Source organism: Aphelocoma coerulescens, assembly GCF_041296385.1.
Source record: "Aphelocoma coerulescens isolate FSJ_1873_10779 chromosome Z unlocalized genomic scaffold, UR_Acoe_1.0 ChrZ, whole genome shotgun sequence".
NCBI classification, from domain to species: Eukaryota; Metazoa; Chordata; class Aves; order Passeriformes; family Corvidae; genus Aphelocoma; species Aphelocoma coerulescens.
Window position 1 is genome coordinate 31,782,109 of NW_027184085.1, and position 19,935 is coordinate 31,802,043.

The 19,935-nt window shown below is 38.2% G+C and overlaps 1 protein-coding gene across 5 annotated transcripts in view; it reads right to left on the reverse strand.

Annotated features, from left to right (window-relative positions):
- The window catches only part of ZDHHC21 (zinc finger DHHC-type palmitoyltransferase 21), a 36,682-nt gene extending 19,164 nt beyond the window's left edge, over positions 1 to 17,518 (reverse strand). For 2 of the 5 annotated variants that reach the window (XM_069002009.1, XM_069002005.1), the window contains exons 1-5: positions 17,422 to 17,518; positions 11,024 to 11,222; positions 10,135 to 10,233; positions 7,339 to 7,450; positions 6,220 to 6,358 (exon numbers count right to left, since the gene is read on the reverse strand). In XM_069002009.1, coding sequence (XP_068858110.1) covers positions 6,220 to 6,358; positions 7,339 to 7,450; positions 10,135 to 10,233; positions 11,024 to 11,177 — 504 coding nt within the window. In that variant the 5' untranslated portion in view covers positions 11,178 to 11,222; positions 17,422 to 17,518. Of the gene's footprint in view, positions 1 to 6,219; positions 6,359 to 7,338; positions 7,451 to 10,134; positions 10,234 to 11,023; positions 11,223 to 14,538; positions 14,632 to 15,097; positions 15,132 to 16,836; positions 17,217 to 17,421 lie in introns of those variants that run through there. The other 3 variants (XM_069002006.1, XM_069002007.1, XM_069002008.1) reach the window with 3 other exon arrangements.
- Between the last annotated feature and the right edge of the window lie 2,417 nt (positions 17,519 to 19,935).

Here is a 19,935-nt window from a genome sequence, read left to right on the forward strand (position 1 = left end):
ACTTTAGCAGCTACAAATTAATTAGTCTTTGAACCAAGTGGAAATACTGGATGCAAGGTGTAACAGGTGTTCTCAAAAACTAAAAGCTGAAGGCAAATACTGGATTTTGAGCTACGCATCATTGATACATTTATTTATATTTTAAAAGTAGAAACCAATAATCTTTTCTTTATACATGTTAACAGCTGGCAGTTTATTTTGACAGAATGTTAAAAAATCTCCTACAAGTAGTTGAGGTTTTGGGAAAAGATCAAGCTCAAATGGGTTATTTCTGAACCTTTCATCTCAAACTGTGCCAGACTGCTACACAAAAGCTACATAAGACAGGAAAACTACTCTGTTAAACAGTGTGATTTATTAAGACTCTCATACCTCAGGTACCACACATAGCACGTTTCATTTTTACAACACCTCTTTTGAAAGAAAATAAACACTCCAAGCTTGACTCTTGAAGATTGTATCTTCAAAGTCCAAGTATCTGCATTGTTCTCACTGTGGTGCTGTCTATTATCCAACATAAACTTATCTCCAACTTTTAAATTTTGGCCTTGAGTGGATTACTGTCACTTTGGATGCACAGTAAAGATGCTTCAGGACACAGAGGAATATGGATGTATTTGATCAGCTGCATTGGAAAGCCTGTTCTCATCCAGCAGAATATATGAGAAGCATTAGAGAGTGTTATGTACGTCTTCAAAGGAAAGAGCATCTTATTTTTATCACAGAACCTTTTTACGTGGCAGTTACATTATGTGTACTCGAGTTCAGATCCCATTCTCTTATTTGTAAGTTACAGTTATGTTCTTAAGGCTGTCTTTTGAATATACACATCAGATGCTAGATCATGGCAGGAAAGTATCAAACCTTTCAAGTAAACTTTAAATTATAACCAGAATACAGAAGAGAACTGAATGAAAAACAAACAACAACAACAAAAACAACAGTTATTTGAGGAAGTGTTGATTTGAGGAAGACAGATAGCGGGTTTTAATTAAACAGAGAATAGTTAAAGCAAATAATGTTTAGTAAAAAAATCTGATTTTTCATTTAAATAATTTCCATGAAAGTTCAAAATATAAACCCAGGAAAAAGTTTAGACTGCCTACTAAAGCTGTGAAGAAAGTCAGTATTTAATGAGCAAGTATAAATCACTAGTTAAGCAGCTAAAACAAAAAATCCCCAGCAGTCTTTTCTGAACTGTAATGATGCATTCCCTCTCCCCCTCCCTTGTTAATACTGGCCTTTCTTGCTACTGTAGAAAATACATTAATTTCCACTTTTTTAACTCTTCTTACTCATTTAATGACTTAATTCAAAGATAAATCAAAATAAAACCAGTCATACTATTCTTTATTTCACTTTCCATTAGCTAATCAAAGCTTTAAAAAAAAGCAAGGTAAGACACAACTTCTACTAGTTGTAAAATACTACTTCTTCATATCTTCATTGGTATGTTTTATTATATTATTAATGTTTTGATGTATTCAAGCTCAAGAGCACCACAGAAAACAGAAAAATAGAAGAGTGCCAATGCAAAGTTACATTCTGAATCTAGCATCACACTCCACCATTAGCTCCCCCTCCAACCTTATCCCTGTCCCATGCCTTAGCAACCTGCAGCAACCAATCACATACCCAAGGGAACTCCTCATGCTGGGTCTGGAATTGGACACACTGTCAATTAGGCTGTTTTCAAGGATTTATAGTATTCCTTTAAAGCAGCACACTGTACTGAGGACAGAGCTTTCAGCCAGAAACACAGGACTATTGTATCTGTTCTAGAAGAGTCCATCTTCATAATTTTTCACTTACAATGGACGATTGATTTATTCAATCTTTATTCTTTATTGAAATATGACACACAGAGAGATGAATACACAAGAAAATATATTAAGAAACCTCATTTTTCTCTTGGGGGATGATATATTATGTAACACATGCTAACTTGCTTGTCTGTGCTCAGTTGTAAATGCCTGGGATGTCCACCCCAACCTGATGATGAAGTCAGTCTATTAACTTGGCTATCACAAAACCAGTGTAGAATACAAAAGAAAGCCAGGCTTTCCAGAAAGCAAACTAAAAAATACAGACCACAGGTTTTGTAGGAAGAAAAAGGAAGGACTTAATTCAATCAGTATTCATGTACTGTCCTCATACTATACTGTAGGAGAACAGGGTTGGGTTCGTTTTGCAGAACGCTGAGAAGGAAAATTTTGATGTTTTCATTTTTTAAAAAACTCTCCCATCCTGTACATAATTTCATGATTCTATGAGAAAAGGTTTTCTTTAGACTCTCTTTACAATATAAATGAACTTTGGATGATCCATATTTCCAGATTTTAGTTAGTACTAGTCAATGCATAATATTAATATTACTGCAAAAAATCCTTTTCTGAAGTCAAATACAGAGATTTTTAATTGCAGAAACAGGAACAAAATAAAACTAAACCAGAGCAAAGGGGCCTAGGGTTTTTGTATGTCAGGGAGTTCTGCTATGACAATTATTGTAGCAACATTTCTAGGAAACAGAATGTATCAGCAGAATTTCTTTTGCTTAAAAGATTAAAAGCCTTCTATAAATAAGGTAAATATACTGCCAAACCTTTTACTTTTGCAGTTTGACCAGCTGTATCTAGAATCTGTGCCAGCATAGCCAGGGAGAGAACAACTACGCAGTGATGAGAAGTCTAGTATTTTTTCTTATCGTCTCACTACTCACAAGATTGACTACTTCCCAAAAGATACAGACTTCCTGACATTGATATTTCTCACGAAGATGTAAAATGAAGACTATTCCTGTGTTAGCCTCTGAAAATCACCAAAGCTTGCAGAAGAACTAATACAATGATTTTACTCAAACTATCTATTTTTCCTGGGCTATCATCCCACATAGTCAATCTAATTACCCTCTCCTTTACTTCTAGCAGTAATTGCACTCCTCCTGCTGGACAAACAGAGGCAACAACCACAATCTCTTTCTGCAAGTTTATCAATTACAAGAACAAAGAATACTATGAAGCAATTTTCTGCAGTAGGAGGTGAAGCTGAAAGATTGCATCTCTATAGAAATGGCTTCCTCCATTACCTTTAAAGCTATCACCCTAAACTTGGAACACTTAATTAAAACTTTTTGAGGTTTTCTTTCCTGACTCTTTAAAAATAAGAACACAACTTTGATTCAGATAAAAGATACTAACATGCTGATCAAATTTGCACAATGCATTAATCAGTACTGTAGTAAAATTATTATTTCACAACAGCACTAAAAGCAATTATAATTCTACAGCTTCTGTGTTACGTACTACTTTATACCCGAAGAATAAAAATTCAGATGAAGGCACATTGCCAAAAAAATGTAAGTATTTTTAATGAGCAAGAATAAGCTTATTCCAGATGGCTGTTTAGAAAAAAAGTCATCCAGTTCTTTGAATCTGTGCTAAACACTAGTCCCTGTCAATTCAGAAAATGTAAGCTCTCAGTTACAGCCAAAATTTCTACAAAGAACAGTGCTTCTGTGAAAGGCTGAAGGTACTGCACTCTGGGATGCTCTGGTACTTCAGGTTTAATTGATCTACAAAGACAAAAAGAATCCTTCCGGATGCTTGCCTAAAACCATAATTACTACTAAGCCAGCCTTCTCACTGGTCCTGTTCATTTGGTGTCAAAAATACATAGTTCTGACAAATTGTTCTGCAGCACAAAGCTATAGGGTATCACATCCTTAGCAACATTTTAAAAAATCAGCTTCATGGGTCTCTGGTGTCATCTTACAGGCAGATATATTGACTAGGCATGCCAACAAACTATTTTTAGTTTTCTCTACTTCACTGTGTGCTCCCAGTTCTGCAGCTGAAAAACTGAGAAAGCTGAATACTATCCAGTGTTACACTATACTTAACAAAGGTCTGAACAGACCAGACCTGCTGTGTCTACTGTTTTCCTATATCATATAAACATATTTTTTTCTCTGGGGAACAGAATACTGTATGCTATAAAAGGAAGAGTGTCATTTGCAATGTCCACATATGGAAATTGATAAAGCCAAAAAAACCACAGGTAAAACTAAACAAAACTAAACAGAACAAAGTACTCAATTTCTTTCACAACTCTCTTTATACTTAGGCAGCCAAACACAGAAGCCTGATCCACTCTTCGGGCAAACACATAAAAATGGGTTAAAATAATTGTTGCACATGTATTCCGCCTCCTAACCTGTCACTTATCAAAGGGCAGATATTAAAATTAGGCCTCTCTCCAAAAGACTTCATATGAATCCAGTTATACTGACAAGAACAAGTTTTATACAAATTCATATTCATTTTATGAACTGTCATCATTAATAATTATTACCACCTCTTTAGGTATTGTAAAACATCTGAACTAAACAAGATTTCCCTCTCCCTCTCTTGCACAGACCAGCTCCAAGCAAACAATCTGGTTACCTTTCATACTACTTTTAAAAAGCAAGGTAAACAGACAGAAGTTCAGCTCATTACCTAACACAGTGTAATTATACGCAATACATTCAGGGACCATTCACAGTAACAAGAGGATAGCCTACCATGACATAATACTACTAGAAGCTTACAAGTCTGTTTCAGTGCCTATGGAAAGATGCTCCAAGAACACAGCAAGTTCTTTTCTGTTCCACATTTCTAGAGTATCTTAAATTACTTAAATGGAAGTATTGATGTACATGGACAAAAATGATTAAATCCCTTTAGAGTAAAATTTTTGAAGAAAGATTTACAAAAATCCTCAACTTTGGTATATTCCATATAATAAAAAGTTGGTATCTATGAATTTGAATATAGCACTTTTATCAGTTTTGGATTATCCAAGGAATACAGTCTTCCTACACTTGCAGCTCTCCTTTGCCCCATCATCTTCACATACACTTTTACAGGAACATCACATCCACTTCAGACTGATACAGGAACAAATACGAAGCTTGGAAGACTATGGCCCATCCTTTTCCAGAAGCAGAATTTTTCGCAAAGTGAAAGTCATATGACAAACTTCAATTGTTCAAAATAATGGAAAATAGGACTTGCCTTACCCACAATGAAAAGTCAGGTTCCAGTAGCCTGGAAAGATAAGTATGACATCACCAGCAGAGAACATGCTGGGGTGTCACATCAACAGAATTAAAAAATCTGCTGCACCCCAGTATTTGGAAAAAATCTCCACAAAATTTAGAGCGCACTATCAATATCTGAGATCATTTTATTCTCTTCACTTACAACATTGGCAATGTTACCTAATTTTTAAAACATTTTAAATGTGTTTTCTAAGTTTTTCTCTTTAGTGTAATTGTATTTGTTATAGTCCAGTACAAATACAAAGTTCATTTCAGATTTTGGCTACAAGTTTTTATGCTTCTTCATGAGCAAGATGGCATAACAGTTTTCTTATAGAGTTCTAACTTTGCTGTTCTGGCACTTTTAAGCACTAAGCAACTTTCAAGCAAACCTCTTCAGTATTCTGAGTGTTACACATAGACAAATACATAGACAAAAATGAGCACCAGACACATCAACTTTACAATGTAAGTTTCTTAATGCAAGAAATTCCTTAATTTTTTACTCTAGTCCAGTCTGTAAGTCCACTTTCTCTGTGTGTACAACTGCCTTTTACCGAGGACAAGCCATGGAAATACCATAACTATTTATATATAGTCCATATAAAACAAACCAAACTTAATTCTCCCTTAACCCACATAACCTTTTCAAAGCAACATAAAATACTGCTACAAAACCAATGTATATTTTTCCCCTTGCAGAATGTTCATGTATTTTTCTCCTTTCTTAAAAAAGCAGTATCAGCTTTCTTAAACAGGATATTAGGATAGATATATATTCTGCATAAATCTACTTCAGAGAAAGTAGAAGAAAATTTGAATACATCCAAAGTAGTTACCTTACTTCCTTCCAGTACTCATAATCACTTCCAAAGAAATCTAACTGGTTCTGTCCTTTCCTAGATTTCTAAGAAAACTAGTGTGTTTTCAACACACAGAAATCATACACCCTTTAATAAAACCATACACCTTTTGTTACTTACCATAAATCAGTTTGCTTACTTAATAACATACAGCTAGTTGAACTCTATTCACTGTCAACAACTGAGCCACCAGAAACGCATAGTAAGTAGATGCCAAAACAAATTACATTGCAATACTAGCTATTCCTTTGCTCCACAGAGGAAACAGGTTCTTACCCAGTTTTCCTTTTTCAGAGGCAAAAAGTAGTAGTAATGGCAGAAATCAAGTATCAGTGTATAGGAACTAAGGATCTGGGTGTAGAAACACAGCTGTAAAAACAGCCAGTGATTGTCTTCACCAACACAATTATTAATCCTGCAGAGAAACAAAGTGTGTATATATAAAAACAGAAACACAAATACTTTAACACTAAAATTATGGTACTGTGAATAGAAGACTTTATGATTACTTATGGAGCAAACATAAGAACTACCGGATCCCTTGCACTACCACTTAAAGTGTAGGTTGCACTGCTGAGATCACTGCTTAGAACAAGAGACATATTTCTCTGTATTTTCATATAACAAAGATACTCCTGCAACTTTAAGAACTCTAGTAATAAAATTGTTTTTTTAAAGTCTGCAAAATTTCCCAGTACTATGTCTTATCTTTTGCTACTCAACACATCTCACAGGTTGTGAACTACAGAGAGTCAAAAAACTGAAAATGCAAATAAATGTTTTAAAATAATCACAGGCTACCCCAATAACAAAGAAATATGACTTAGAAATGAACCAAAGGTACAGAAGACAATAGCATCCCTATTCAGAAACTCCTTCTACATACCCCAGCATGAAGGAGTAAAGGAAACACAAGGATTCTAGCTATATTAAGTACAAGATCAAAAACCTTTGAAATTGGGGCATAGTCTGCCTCACAGAAGTTACGTGGATGCAATTTCATACAAGCATTGGCACAGACATCAGTACCAAGATAAGCCAGAATGACAGAAGCACTATACCAGTACTATTTTCTGAAGTAGCAATAACTTGACAAAAAAGGTAGTTTTAAAAATGGCTAAATCAACATAAGGGAATCCTGATGTCAATTCTGTCCTCCACAATTTGTCTTGCTGGAAATGATACCTCAAAACTACTTCTGAAACATCTATTTTCACTTATTCTGAGTTTTACAGGTAGACATATGAAAGCTCAAATTTATTATTTCCCAGCTTTAAATGCCTAAATGATTAAGCACAAATTAATTAGGACAAATGAGCAGCAGTCAAGACCACAAAGTTCAAAATTATTCGCTACAACAACAGCAAACTATTAGAAGAAATGTGCTAGTTTTACCATGGACAGTGGTGATCCATTCTCCTCACACAATGTCCACAGCGACTGCAATGGTGTGAACGCTTTGGTCTCATCATATTGCATTTGTTACATAACTCCCAATATTCTCGTTCTAGGTGAAAATGTAAAGACACATTAGAGAGGTTCAAACTCAGTAGTGTGTGCTCATAATAAATCTGTATGCTTGTGATTCTAATTAAAAAAAGAAATCTTACTATGATCTGAGAAGGATAAGCACCACATAAAAAACTTTTTCCCACTGTGACCTTAATTAAACTGGAAGATATTACTGCTACTCTGTGCCAGTTTCCTTCTCCAAAACATTCTCTCTTCCTATAAATTTCTACAAAGTAATTAATACAGTACAAAAGCTGTCACTCAGACAAGGAATACTGTAACTCAATTATTTTCTTACGTTTCTACTGTGAAAAGAATTATCTGCTAGACAGAATCATGATACAATCTCGCTGTTATTCCAGAACCTCCTCAGGAAATAGTGGTACTGCTAGCTAACTAAAATATGACACACAGTGAACACTCCAGGAGCATCTTCTACCTCAAAGCATTTTAAAGACATGTGTCACACCACATGCAATGAAAAAAACAGATAGAGGATAGGCTTGTATTTACAAATATATACTGGTTTTAAAGGACTAATCTTCTAAAAGCTAATCTCCAGAGGTACTGAGTAGCTGAAAGTAGCAGGAGCTACTATTGCTCAGCTTTGCTATTATTTATCTCAAATTGCACCATCCAAACCGGAGGAATTCTTTGAAAATGAAAATTCAAATTATTTGTTCAAAAATTTCATCTTCACATAGGAAACAAATAAGATTAACACTGACGTTAATTCCAGTCACAAAAGCATATATTTTCTGTCTTTAAGAAAAACAGGTAGACAACTGAGAAACTTAAATACTTCAACTGTTCAGCTTTGTTCCTATCTAAATAAACTTTTCTTGAGGCACAGATATTTCTCGTATGTTAAGGGTAGGAAAAAAAAAAGGAAAAAAAGCTTAATATTTACAGTACAGCATTCTGAAATTTTGGACTGTAAAACACTGTCCCTGTGTAAACAAAATAAAGTTATATTTAGCACTTCTGAGCCACCTGCAGGCAGCTCTAATCTGGTCTTTCTTGCTGCAAAATAACATTTGGACACTGGAAGTAAAGAAGCCCAATATCTGAGATCATTAAACTAGCAATAATGACAGATGGAAACTGATTTACAATCTGTTCCTATAAATCCAGTGTCACAAAGGTGTCACTCACTAATAGGGTAGCTACCAGCAGAGTTCAGAAACACCCAACTCATTTTTTAATACAATTTATACTATGCAAAAACATATCCTCCTGTCAACCTAGAGAATACAAGAATAAATGAAATGCTACTTCCAAAAGTATGAAATCCTTGATATACCACACACCAAATCAAAATATCATGACCTAGCCTAAATATTTCACCTTCAGAAGTACCTATATAAAGTATCACTGCCATATGGACTGAATGGAGCATGCAAAGGTTGGAGGGCTATTCAAAGAGATACCTTAAATTAGAAAGCAACATTTTTCTACAAAGGGAATTTGCACTGGTCCTGGTCTTTTGAAGGTAAATTAAAATTCCAATATAAATGTAACTGTAACTGTTGCAAGTGCCTCCATTCTCCAATTCAGGTTGCAAAATCCATGTTGTTCTTCCTCCAGCAAAAACTCTGACTCCAGAATCCAAGTCTGACACCTTACAGTTTACTGGGTCAAAGGATCAGTTGCCAGAAGCAGAAGGAACACTGGCATGGGATCTTCTGCAGTTAGTGTTGACACATCTGAATCCCAGGGAGATACATCCCTTTCTACTATCAGCTGCCTACTTCATGCACAACACACCATCAGCACTAAGGCTAAAAAGATCATGTTTCCAAACACATCATCCTAGATTTTCAGTAACATCAGGAAGAAGAGCAAAATTTTATTCTGGGCATTAACCACATCTGAAGACACGACTGAAGTATTCACCCTCACTGCATGTGATACATTTTCTTCATTCACGAGGTGTTATCTGTTAATGTGACAAGCCTCACGCTGTTTAACAGCCCTACTCCGTTCTAAACTCTTATGTAAAAGCTCTATGCATTAGATAATAGCACCTAACAGTTCATAAAAATACTGTCTCTCTGTGGAGAACCCTTAAGGTTTTAAATTTCCTCCAACTTCTGGAGCACCGGATACCATACAGGAATTGTGAGATAAATTTACAAGGACAGAAAGGACTTGCCCTGTTAAGTTGCTACCTTATAGAAATGCAATGTAATCAGCATCATGGTTTGGTTTTTTTTGTTAAAAGCCCATATAAACATAAGACTCTGGAAAAAAAAGAGTAGGTACCACACAGCTAAAATCCAGCATAGCATTACCTTCCACCACCATTTTCAACATCATATAAATTTACTTAGAATTAAAATAAATAGCAATCTCTAAACATTTTTCATTAAATATTAAGTTAGTAGCATATGCAGTATGTTCGAAAGTCTAAAATGTAAAAAAATTCTTCCTGTGGAAGAATTTCCTATCAGAAGGTCCTAAATAACTGAACTTTCTGGTAGAATACAAGTTTTAGAAAATGAAGTTTTGATACAAAAGGAGAAGTGCTAAAAATTTACAACTTAAAAACAGTGACATACTAACTTTACTCAGCAGGGACATTAAATCCATTAAATCCCACAGAGTCAAATTTATTCGTAACTATTTTGAGGATATAAAACAACTTTCATTCAATTATATAGAAACAATTTAATGTACCTGTAATTGGTATCTTTGGATTTTCAGGTAGTTTTCCTGGATCTGCTACTGAAGCTCTAAATAATGAAACTATACAAAACAATGAGCAGAAGTAATAACCTAAAAAAAAATAAATAAGCATTTGTTAGTCTTTTTCAGATGTACAAAGTACACTACATCAAAAATATAGCTGCTCCAGAACTGAGCTGGAAAATACTCAGCCTTCTCATTCAATTCCAGGTATGTTTTTGATACTAAGTATACAACATTAAGTACTCCCCAATAAATAGAGTGAAAAAAGCAGTAAACAGTTCCTATAGCACCAGCAGGTGCTACTATGACTGTACTACTGTTTTTAAGATGTTCCTCCACTGTCTCACCACACAAGCACCAATCATTCCACACCTCAAAGCCTCAATATGAAAGACATTCCCAATAGTGCATTTTCACTTCAAAGTTTGTTCCAGCCATAATTCAAGCCTTTTCCCCGGCAAACCTATCAGCAAAACTCATATGAGCTGACCCATCCAGGCACATATGACAAAGTTAACAAAATTTAGTTTGTTGCCAGTCATCAGTACTATAACCCCAAACTCTGACAGGCACTGAGAGATGTGGACCTGAAATCCTGTCAACAAGTTCTAAGTACAGGACCTGAAAGCCACATGCAGGCTTTTCACCAGTTTCCACAAAAACAAGTTCTACAACACCTTTGAAATGAAGTGTCTCAGCTTCCCAGAACACAAAAACATAGGTCGCATCCCACTACTCTTAGCCTTTATCTCACCTTTTGTCTTTATCTTTCACCCTAGTTTTTATTTAACAGGAAATTTATATATATATATAATATATATATATATGTTAAGTAGAGACACTATTTTATTAGTAGAAAAAAGTTAAAAGGACTTACACAAAACTGCCACAACCGAAATATTTCCCTCTTCATAATGAGGAAAAAGGATGACCTTTGGAATGAAGATTGTATTGTACAGCCACACGAAGATAATTAGGCCCATGCAGCACCAACCCTGAGGGTCAACCACAAAGTGAATTCGTTGCCCCATTGAACACAAACAGGCAATAAATTGTCACAGCCCAGGAAGATAATCCTAAAGAGATAAATAAAAATGTATTTTTTTAAGAAGTCTAAACTAACTAGTATAGTGCAACCTACAGGGTTCATATATTCAAATTCACACATTCAAATAAGAAAGAAAAAAACCTGACAGCTATTGAATTACATAAAAACTTACAAACATTTCATATACATTTTTCGAGCACCAGGTAGAAAAATATTTTATGATTTCATTAATTAGTTATATCTGGCCAAAAAACAGTATTTACCACCAAGATGCAAGTAAAACCACTACCTAGGAAAACCATTAAGTAATAGGTAAAGCAGCTACTATCAGTCAGCTGGCAGCAGCAAAGAAAACCCTTCCATCAAAGTAAGAAGTTTGCAAAGCAAATAAGAAATACAGGGAATGATTCATGTTCTACAAAGATTCACCCTGCCTACCTAATGTAGTTTCCCCCTATGTTTCATGATTGTTTTCTTAAAGCTTTTATACTAAAACAGACAAAAGCTTCACTAAGAATTTGGGTTTTCCTTGCTTAAAAAACCTCCTTCATGACATTTCTAGCAAACTAAGAGAGAAAGGAGTCATTACCCCTACATCTTTCACATAGGTTACTAAAAGGATCACACAGTAGAACCTTTTCTATTAATCACATTTAAAACAGCAAGGTTTCCATTCTTACATTTTAGTGTGCTGGGTCCCTTTTTGTTTGAGACTGAAGAAACCCCACCAAGTCCTACCATGTGAACTTCTGAGCTTCATAAACTGATCTCCATAACAACACAGCACTAAGGCCTAACCACTATTCAGCACAACTTTCAAGGGAGGCATTACTACTGTTTTTTTTTTTTGTCAGACTACCTTCATACACATATTTTCATATTGCAACACACACATAAATCCCAATCTACTCTCCTACCCATTCACTTCCCCAGTTTCTGGGTTTCAGGAGTCTTGTCCATTTCTGATGGATTTCTTTCCATTTCTTTCAGCTTCTACTTGTTGCATTGAAATTTTGTTCATCAGTCAGACATCTCTGGTTCCAGGGGTTTTGCTTACTTGTTTCATGTTTGACTGTCCTCAATTGCATTCTAAATTTCTTTACTTAATATTATTAATAAATTTAATTAATGTCTTCTTTGCTTAATTTTTAAGATTTCTAATCAAAATCAGACCCAAACAAGCTGCCTTTTTCCCACACTTTTCCTTTGCATTATTTATCATAACCCTTTGTTCACTATCCTCTAATGTAACAGTGTTCCCATTCAAGTATAGCAGAGTAATAAATGTTTATTTTTATGTTAAAAATATACTGAATTTCCTGACATTTGCTTTTAGAACCATGTTGTATATTGAATAAAGCTGCTGTGCTGTTAAAACTGGCTTTCAAGTTCACAATAATCATAAAACCTATTTAGGCCTATGATTTATTTTAATACGTAGCACACATGCACTACCGGCTGTTACATACATAGAATTAATACACTACACACTTATGTACAGACTCCAGACATAACATGATGTGGTATTATACTACTGATCTGCTAGTTCTTAATCTATCTGATCTGTACGCTAGCTGGGGCAACCAGCAGCTTTAGAACAAAAAACCATTTTATATACTTCTAAATGTGCACTGATGAAGGACCTGTCTCATCAAGCAGACAAGTTGTGGGAGAAGGTGAGCAGACTGTACAGTACCAGGGGTGCTGAAAAGGAGACAGACCAGATCCCCACCAAGTTCCTGCAGTTACCGGAACCCCACTACACCAGGAGAAGCAGACAGAGCCTCCGCTTGTCAAGCTCGACATGAAGACACAGAGTGAAGCAAAGCCTGGGAGCGAGCCTCTGAGCTCCAGTACCAGGAGGAAGGCTCCTGCTCTGCCTGCAGCTCTGATCTACAGAACAGATTCTGAGCCCTGGCAGCAGACATGGACAGGAAGCTCTGTGCAAGAAAGCCTCCGAGCAATCTGTGCCTGAGTCCAGTGACAGTATGGGAAGGATGGGGTAAAGAACAGTGGTGGGTCCCTGCTTCAGGGACAAAGACACCTCTGCTGGCCCAATCTGTCACCTGGCAAAGTATGCTGCTTGCCAGGGGCCTGGGTCCTGGATACCATGGACAGGCTGTTACTGAGACTGGCAGTAGTCTGGCCCTTACACTATTACCCTCAGCTGCTCTTCAATTCAGGCACAATGGACATAGCCAGGGCAGAGCAGAAGTGTATCAAGCATGACTACATAGTTCACAGGGGGTTGGCCAAAGCCTGGTAGCCAAGTGGCATCTCATTCGTGCTGCTGGTGAAGGGGGAGAACTTAAGTAGACAGATCCTGAAAATGAACAGCGGCTGTGTAGCACTTACATCCATAGAACCTTCTACGAGGACCAAGAACTGAGGGTGAAGAGAAGCAGGATCCACCTAAAATTACATGGGGTAAAAGCATCTTTGCCGAGAGGCTGGTTCATCTGCTCAGGGAATGCTTAAACTAGGCATGATCATAGAGGAAGGCGGTGACCTCTGAATGAGAAAGGAAATGGTGGTCAGGGTTTGCAAGAAAAGGACGTAGGAAGACGTGGACAACAGAGATCTTATAACCAACCAAACCAAGATGAATTGGGGCTGCACCAAGTGTGTGGACACAACTGATGCAGGAACACCACTTAGGTGCACTAGGATGGGGTTAGGGAAACCAAAATGCCCCTGGAGTTCAATCTGGTATGACATAGGGGATATGAAGTTCCAAGACAAGGCTTTGTAGAGGTACATACATGACCAGCCTAAGGAAGGCTAGAGGATGTCAACCCTGTTTTCAAGGACAAGAAAGAGAGCCAGGAAACTACAAGCCTACCAGCCTCATCCTGTTCCCTGGGAAGGTGAAGGAAACAATCCTGGAAACTACTTTCAAACACGTGAAGGAAAAGAAGGTGACTGGGAGTAATCACCATTAATTTACAAAGGGAAAAATCATGCAGACTGACAGAAACACAGAGGCCAAAATAACCAAACATAGCTAGAAACACTGCTGACCACTGAGGAATCCATCTGTTTTTCATCTTACCAGAGCAGTAGAGATTCCATTACTTCACAGAACTTCCTCAGAATGGGAAATAACAGCTCAACAAACAAAACAGAGAGATATAATTACTGAAATACTTGCTTCTGAGTGACCTACTAGTACCATGTGTGAGCAATAAGCAGTGAGAGAAATTCGGGAGAAAACAGTAAGAATGCCTATCAAGGAAATATATCCCAAGTTTTTATCCCTCAGTGACTTACTCTTGCCTGCATGACCACGTTGACTTTTAAAATTAAAAATCTAAAACAAACATCAGCAGCCCTCCAAACTGTACCTTAGATAACAAATTCCACAATTAAGTCAGAACCATGCAAATACAGGCTCCACTCTCAAGACAGGGTGATTTTTCATCTGACTTCTTTATCTTCTGAAAGAGACAGAAAATAGTGTGATACACAGCCAACCATCATCACTTGTTCGAAAGGAAGCATGTAACAGGTTACTTTCTATTCTATTTTTCACACCTCACCTTACTGAGTAGAGCTGTCTCCAAAACAACACGTTAATTCTGACTAGCATTCCTCAAATCTCAGTTCTAGGCCATTTCGCAATTTTAATATAGATTTAAAAGGATGTAAAAAGAAAGGTCTGTGTAAAACTGCACTACTGCCAGCATATTTCAGTTACACGTATTTGCTTCCTGGCAAAGGGGAGTTTTTTCCCCTTTTTATGGTTTATGTACCATGCATAAATATATAAAGTGGGAGGAATAAAGAAAACTAAGAGGTACAAAATCTGATAACTAGGAAGGATGTACTACATTAAAATTTAAGTCACAAAGAAAGTGAATTTATTACTCTTTCAAATACAATGTAAAAAAAGAGATCACTGACCTCAAATAATTTTGTTCTTTAAAATTCATAACTTCTGATCAGTAAAACTACAATATACAAAGAAAAAACTCTATGACAAGGTTTATAACAAATAAACTGAGAGAAACAATTAAGTGATTTATATCTGTATACACTAAGTATTCATACAAGCAATGGAATTCTCCAAGCAAAGCCATTCTCCAATGAAATAATTTAAGAGAAAATACAGAGCACTAATGTCGGAGGTTTTGTGGTTTTCTTCTCTTGTACCATAATTTATAGCTATTTTTTCTAAATAAACAACTCAAATACAAATCATTTGAAAGCAAACAGTAGCTGTCCCTATGAAAAGCTTCAGCTTCACCAAAACATGACTGAGTCTTTCCTACATGATCAGGAATTGTTCTTGCCTCTCCAAAAAATACTTTTATTACAGGATGCCTGCACAGCATTTTTTCCTAGCCCTCTTCTTTCTGCCCACTTCCATCAATGGTATCATAAACTCAGTATTTTGTTCACTACAATTACGTGCAATATGACTCTTCATGTGATATCCACGGAATAATGAGACCACAGAATGAGTCAGGCAGGCAGAAAGCCAACACCAAGAAACGAGAAAGCTTTGTGCTAACCAGAAATGTTAATATGAAATACAAATTGCTTTAACAGACTCATTTGAATGCAAACTCAGAAAAATAAAAAAGTATACAATTTTGCATCAAGACCGTCCCAAAATGTACTCAGAAAATTGTATTTCAGAAATACACCCAACATGGGCAGTACTCAATTTCTCACTCTAAGAAGCATGACAGCTCTGAGGACATCCTGCTCCTTGCACATTCATGGGTGTTGTTGCACTGATACATAACTAGAAACTGTGCCGCACTTTAGCTCTGCTCATTAAGAAAAGTAAGACTTCTGAAATCTGACTTGCAGAACTTTTTTCACAAGTGCAGAACACAGATCAGTAATTTATTGTATTGTTCACTGTGAAACACAATTTTAAGGCCCCACACAAAGTGAACAATACTATGCTCTACAATACACAGTTCTAGAGTGGAAAAAACACCACTTTCTAAAAACGCTAAGCAAGTCAGAATAAGGAACAAAGAGTAGAAACACAAGAGAGTCACAATTCCCATAATATCTGTGATAGCTAAGGCAAGGCAGCAACAATCAACAGCCTCCCCCAATTTCTGGATTCAGCTGCAGTTTTAGACCAGTGACTCTCTGAAATCTGAAGAATTGCTGCCAAAGATTACTGATACTAAAACTAAAAATACACTCCAACAGGAAAAAACAAGGTGGAGTTGAATCAATCAACCAAACTACTTTTACAAACTAAATTTTAAAGAAGTCACACTATAGTATCAAGTGTCAAAACAGAATTGTCATTAAGCTTTTTGCAACTCTTCTGTTTAACAAAACAGAATAGTATCTGAATAGCCAGTTAACATAAGCAACAGCATATTTTTGCTATGACAAAACCCCACACACCTGGCATTTCTCATGTTTATATAGCGGATGGTTGTAGTAGAGACCCTGGCACAATGCAGTTAAGTGGCCGCTGACAGGCGTGTTGAGGTAGGCAAGACATTCCCACCCAGTTATTTTACATTGATAGGATCTAACAAAGCGTGTCTGTAAACACCTACGGCATTCATAAAAAATGTCAGTTGGGCTTGGAGAGGGATGTGGCTTGATATTAACCTATGCACACCAAACCCTCCTTATCCCAAGTCCATGAAAACTGTCCTCACCTATTGCCGACCAAACAGCCCCTTGGAGACAGGTAATACACGTTACTTAAGTACATTACTGTTTGAATCATCAGTCTGAAGACATGCAATTTTATTTGACTAACTACTGGAGCTGGGAAATGGAAGTGTGAAAGCAAGGGAGGACAAGCCCATTGCATTTCCTTGTGCCGCGCAGCTGAACACACAGCCAATTAAGACCACGTGCCTCTCCTATTACCACCTCCATAGCAGCAAACGTCCTCCTCCTCCTCCTTTACAAGACAGCCAGCACCCTGGAACTGCCCGAAAACGACACCAGCATTTCCTTATTTCATAGCTGGGGAGATACCCGGCAAGTCTGCGCAAGGCTTCCCTCCCCAGCTCCCTGCACAGACAACAGCAATGCTAGAGCGGAGGCGCAAGGATGGAGGAAGCCCCCGCAGGAGCCCGCCCGCCGCGGCGGGGCCATGCCCGAGGTGCCGGTGCCGCTCCGCCGCCCGCGCCCCTCCCGCCGGCCCGGCCCGGCCCGGCCCGCCCGCGGCGCCGCTCCCGGCGGAACGGGGGTCGCGCGCGCCGCCCCCCGCCCGGGCACGCGGCGGAACCAACCGTGGGCTTCCGCCGCTCCAGCCGCGCGTGCGCGCTCCGAGCGCCCCGCCGGGTGGGACCGCGCCCGCAGGGAGGGAGCGGCGGAGGCAGAGCCGGCCTTTGGAACCCGCCCGAGCCGGCCCCGGCTGCCCCGCACGGCCGCGGAACGGGGGCGTGTCGCTTCGTATGCGAGAGGCACGCACACGGCGGGCACGGTGCGGTCTGTACCTCGCCTCCGGCGCGGCCGGAAGAGCCGCACTGGAGGGGTGGTTTACCCTGCCCGGTGGGAAACCTGTGTGAGCAATCCGCCTGTGGCGGAACAGCCAGCCGCACTTCCCCAGGGCTGGATTTCGCTGTCACGGGCCCGTTTCCGAGCACAGACTTCAGTCGGCATGAGCCCTTCGCCGTCCGTCTTTTTGCAGCGTCTCTTTGCAGTCCCTGACAAAAATGAGTGCTGCAGACGAGACCTCTGCCTCAGTGCCCAAGCTGCTGCTAGGAGAATCTGGCAGCTGCACCAGCTAGGCCTTACAGCATGAAGTTGAATGAAGTCAATAGTACCTAGCCTTCTTAAGAGATACTTCTGCTTGTATACTGCATAACTATGGTTTCATGGGAAAGGCCCCAGCTCCCTGCAAGGAGGAGGACAATTCTCCACCTTGCAGTTAAGGACCTCTTGTCTTTCAGAATCTTAGAGGCGTCCATGAAGAAGAAAAATGCCCCTGGGGTATGAAGATAACAGCAGAATCCCAGTCCTTTCAATACCTCTTACAAAGCCCTGCCATAATCTGGCATCGTAGGTAGCTGTAGCAAGACCAACTCTGGGAACACCTAAGTCAAGAAAGAATCACTTGTGACACCACAGATCTATTGCTGTTTTCCAACATAGTAGCAGAATGTGTGTTACGTAGTGAGTGGTCAAATCATGTATATGAATGCATGAAAGGCATAAGAACCATTTGTCAAACACATGCAGTGTGCCCTGATTTGAATGGGACACTTCACGCTCATGAATAAAGAATTACCCTAGTAATTCTGTGCTTTGCATCCTGGTCTCTCTCCTCAATCAGCACAGACCAGATGCAACATTTTCATGACATTCAGGTGTCCTGCTGTGCTATGCCCTTTGCTCACGTAGGGCCCTTACCTGGCCACAGAACCCAATCTTTGTTTTAAAAAGATAATTCAGACCCACGAGGGATTAGCTGTGGCTTAGAGCCACAGACATCTTGTAATGGATAAATTTTTCAGTGTTCCCAGCTGGGAAACACGCCTTGAGCACCCATTGCTGATGAACATATATGATTGTTTGGCTACCTAAAGGTACCCCATCTGTCTGAGTGGCATAGTTCCCACTGTAAATTGATGGGCTCTTACCCTAGAGCATTTTTCCTTCATGATGATGAATGAAATGGATGAAGAGTAATGTTGTGAATACCACCAAGGCAGAAAATTCTTCTTTATTATTGATCGTATTCTTTCAAAAACATAATCATAACATGATTATTCTGAAAAAACAAACAAACAATAAAATCAAAACAAAAACAAACAAAAAAACCTCCCAAACAAACAAAAAAGCAGAACCCAAATAGTCAGGTTAGTGTTTAGGTAGTTTTCAAGCTTTTGTCAAGATTTTGGACTTTGTCCTGGTTTGTGTGTCCACTGTCTTCTATTACACAGGGCAATTGTTAACATTTCAACCTAAAGTTTCTCTGACCTGAATATAGATATTTGTAGCAGAAACTGGAGGTTGTCTGGAAGGTGAAAGAAGCATGTTCCAGGTAATCCAGAGAAGAGCAGTTCCTCAAGAGCAACCTATATGTGTCGATAGGAGCAGGTAACACTGAAAATAGTAGACATATTAATTGGACTGTTAATATTTCTATTAAGGAGAAGAGAATAACTGAAAAAGTTGTTCTTTTATAAATATTTGTAAACAATAAAGACCAGCCTCTGGCTCTATTCCATGAAAAATTTCATATACATATTTGCGTCTACTTGTAAAAGACTTAATAAGTTGTGAAAACTTTTCACTTATTTGAGGAATAAATTTTGATGGGAAAAAACCACAAACCAAAACAATCAAGAAATTTGAAGGAAACCATGGACTTGAAAAGTAAAATGGAAATATAAGCAAAGAATAATAGTATGATCAATGAAGGTTTCATGTAGAATGAAAAAGAATCAGTCAGTAATACTATCTTCCATTTGAATATCAGGCTTTGCATTTCTGCAGTGGTATGCTGGTAATGGCCACTCTTTAGACCTGTAGTCCTGCCAGATAGGTTGTATTTTTCTCTTTTTTACTTAGGGATGTGAAGTAAACGCAGGTTGTGGAACAAGGGCAGTGGTCTTTTCTGGCTTAATCAACACTGCCATCCCCTTTTGTTAAGGCTTTTTTTGAGAAAGCACATTGCAGGAGGAAAAGCAGGGGGTTACGTGCTGGACTTCCCAACTGAAAAGTCTTGGCCTATAGATATTACCTGACTCTATTGCCAGAAAATCAAATCCAGATAGATAGATAATGAGTCTTTGTGG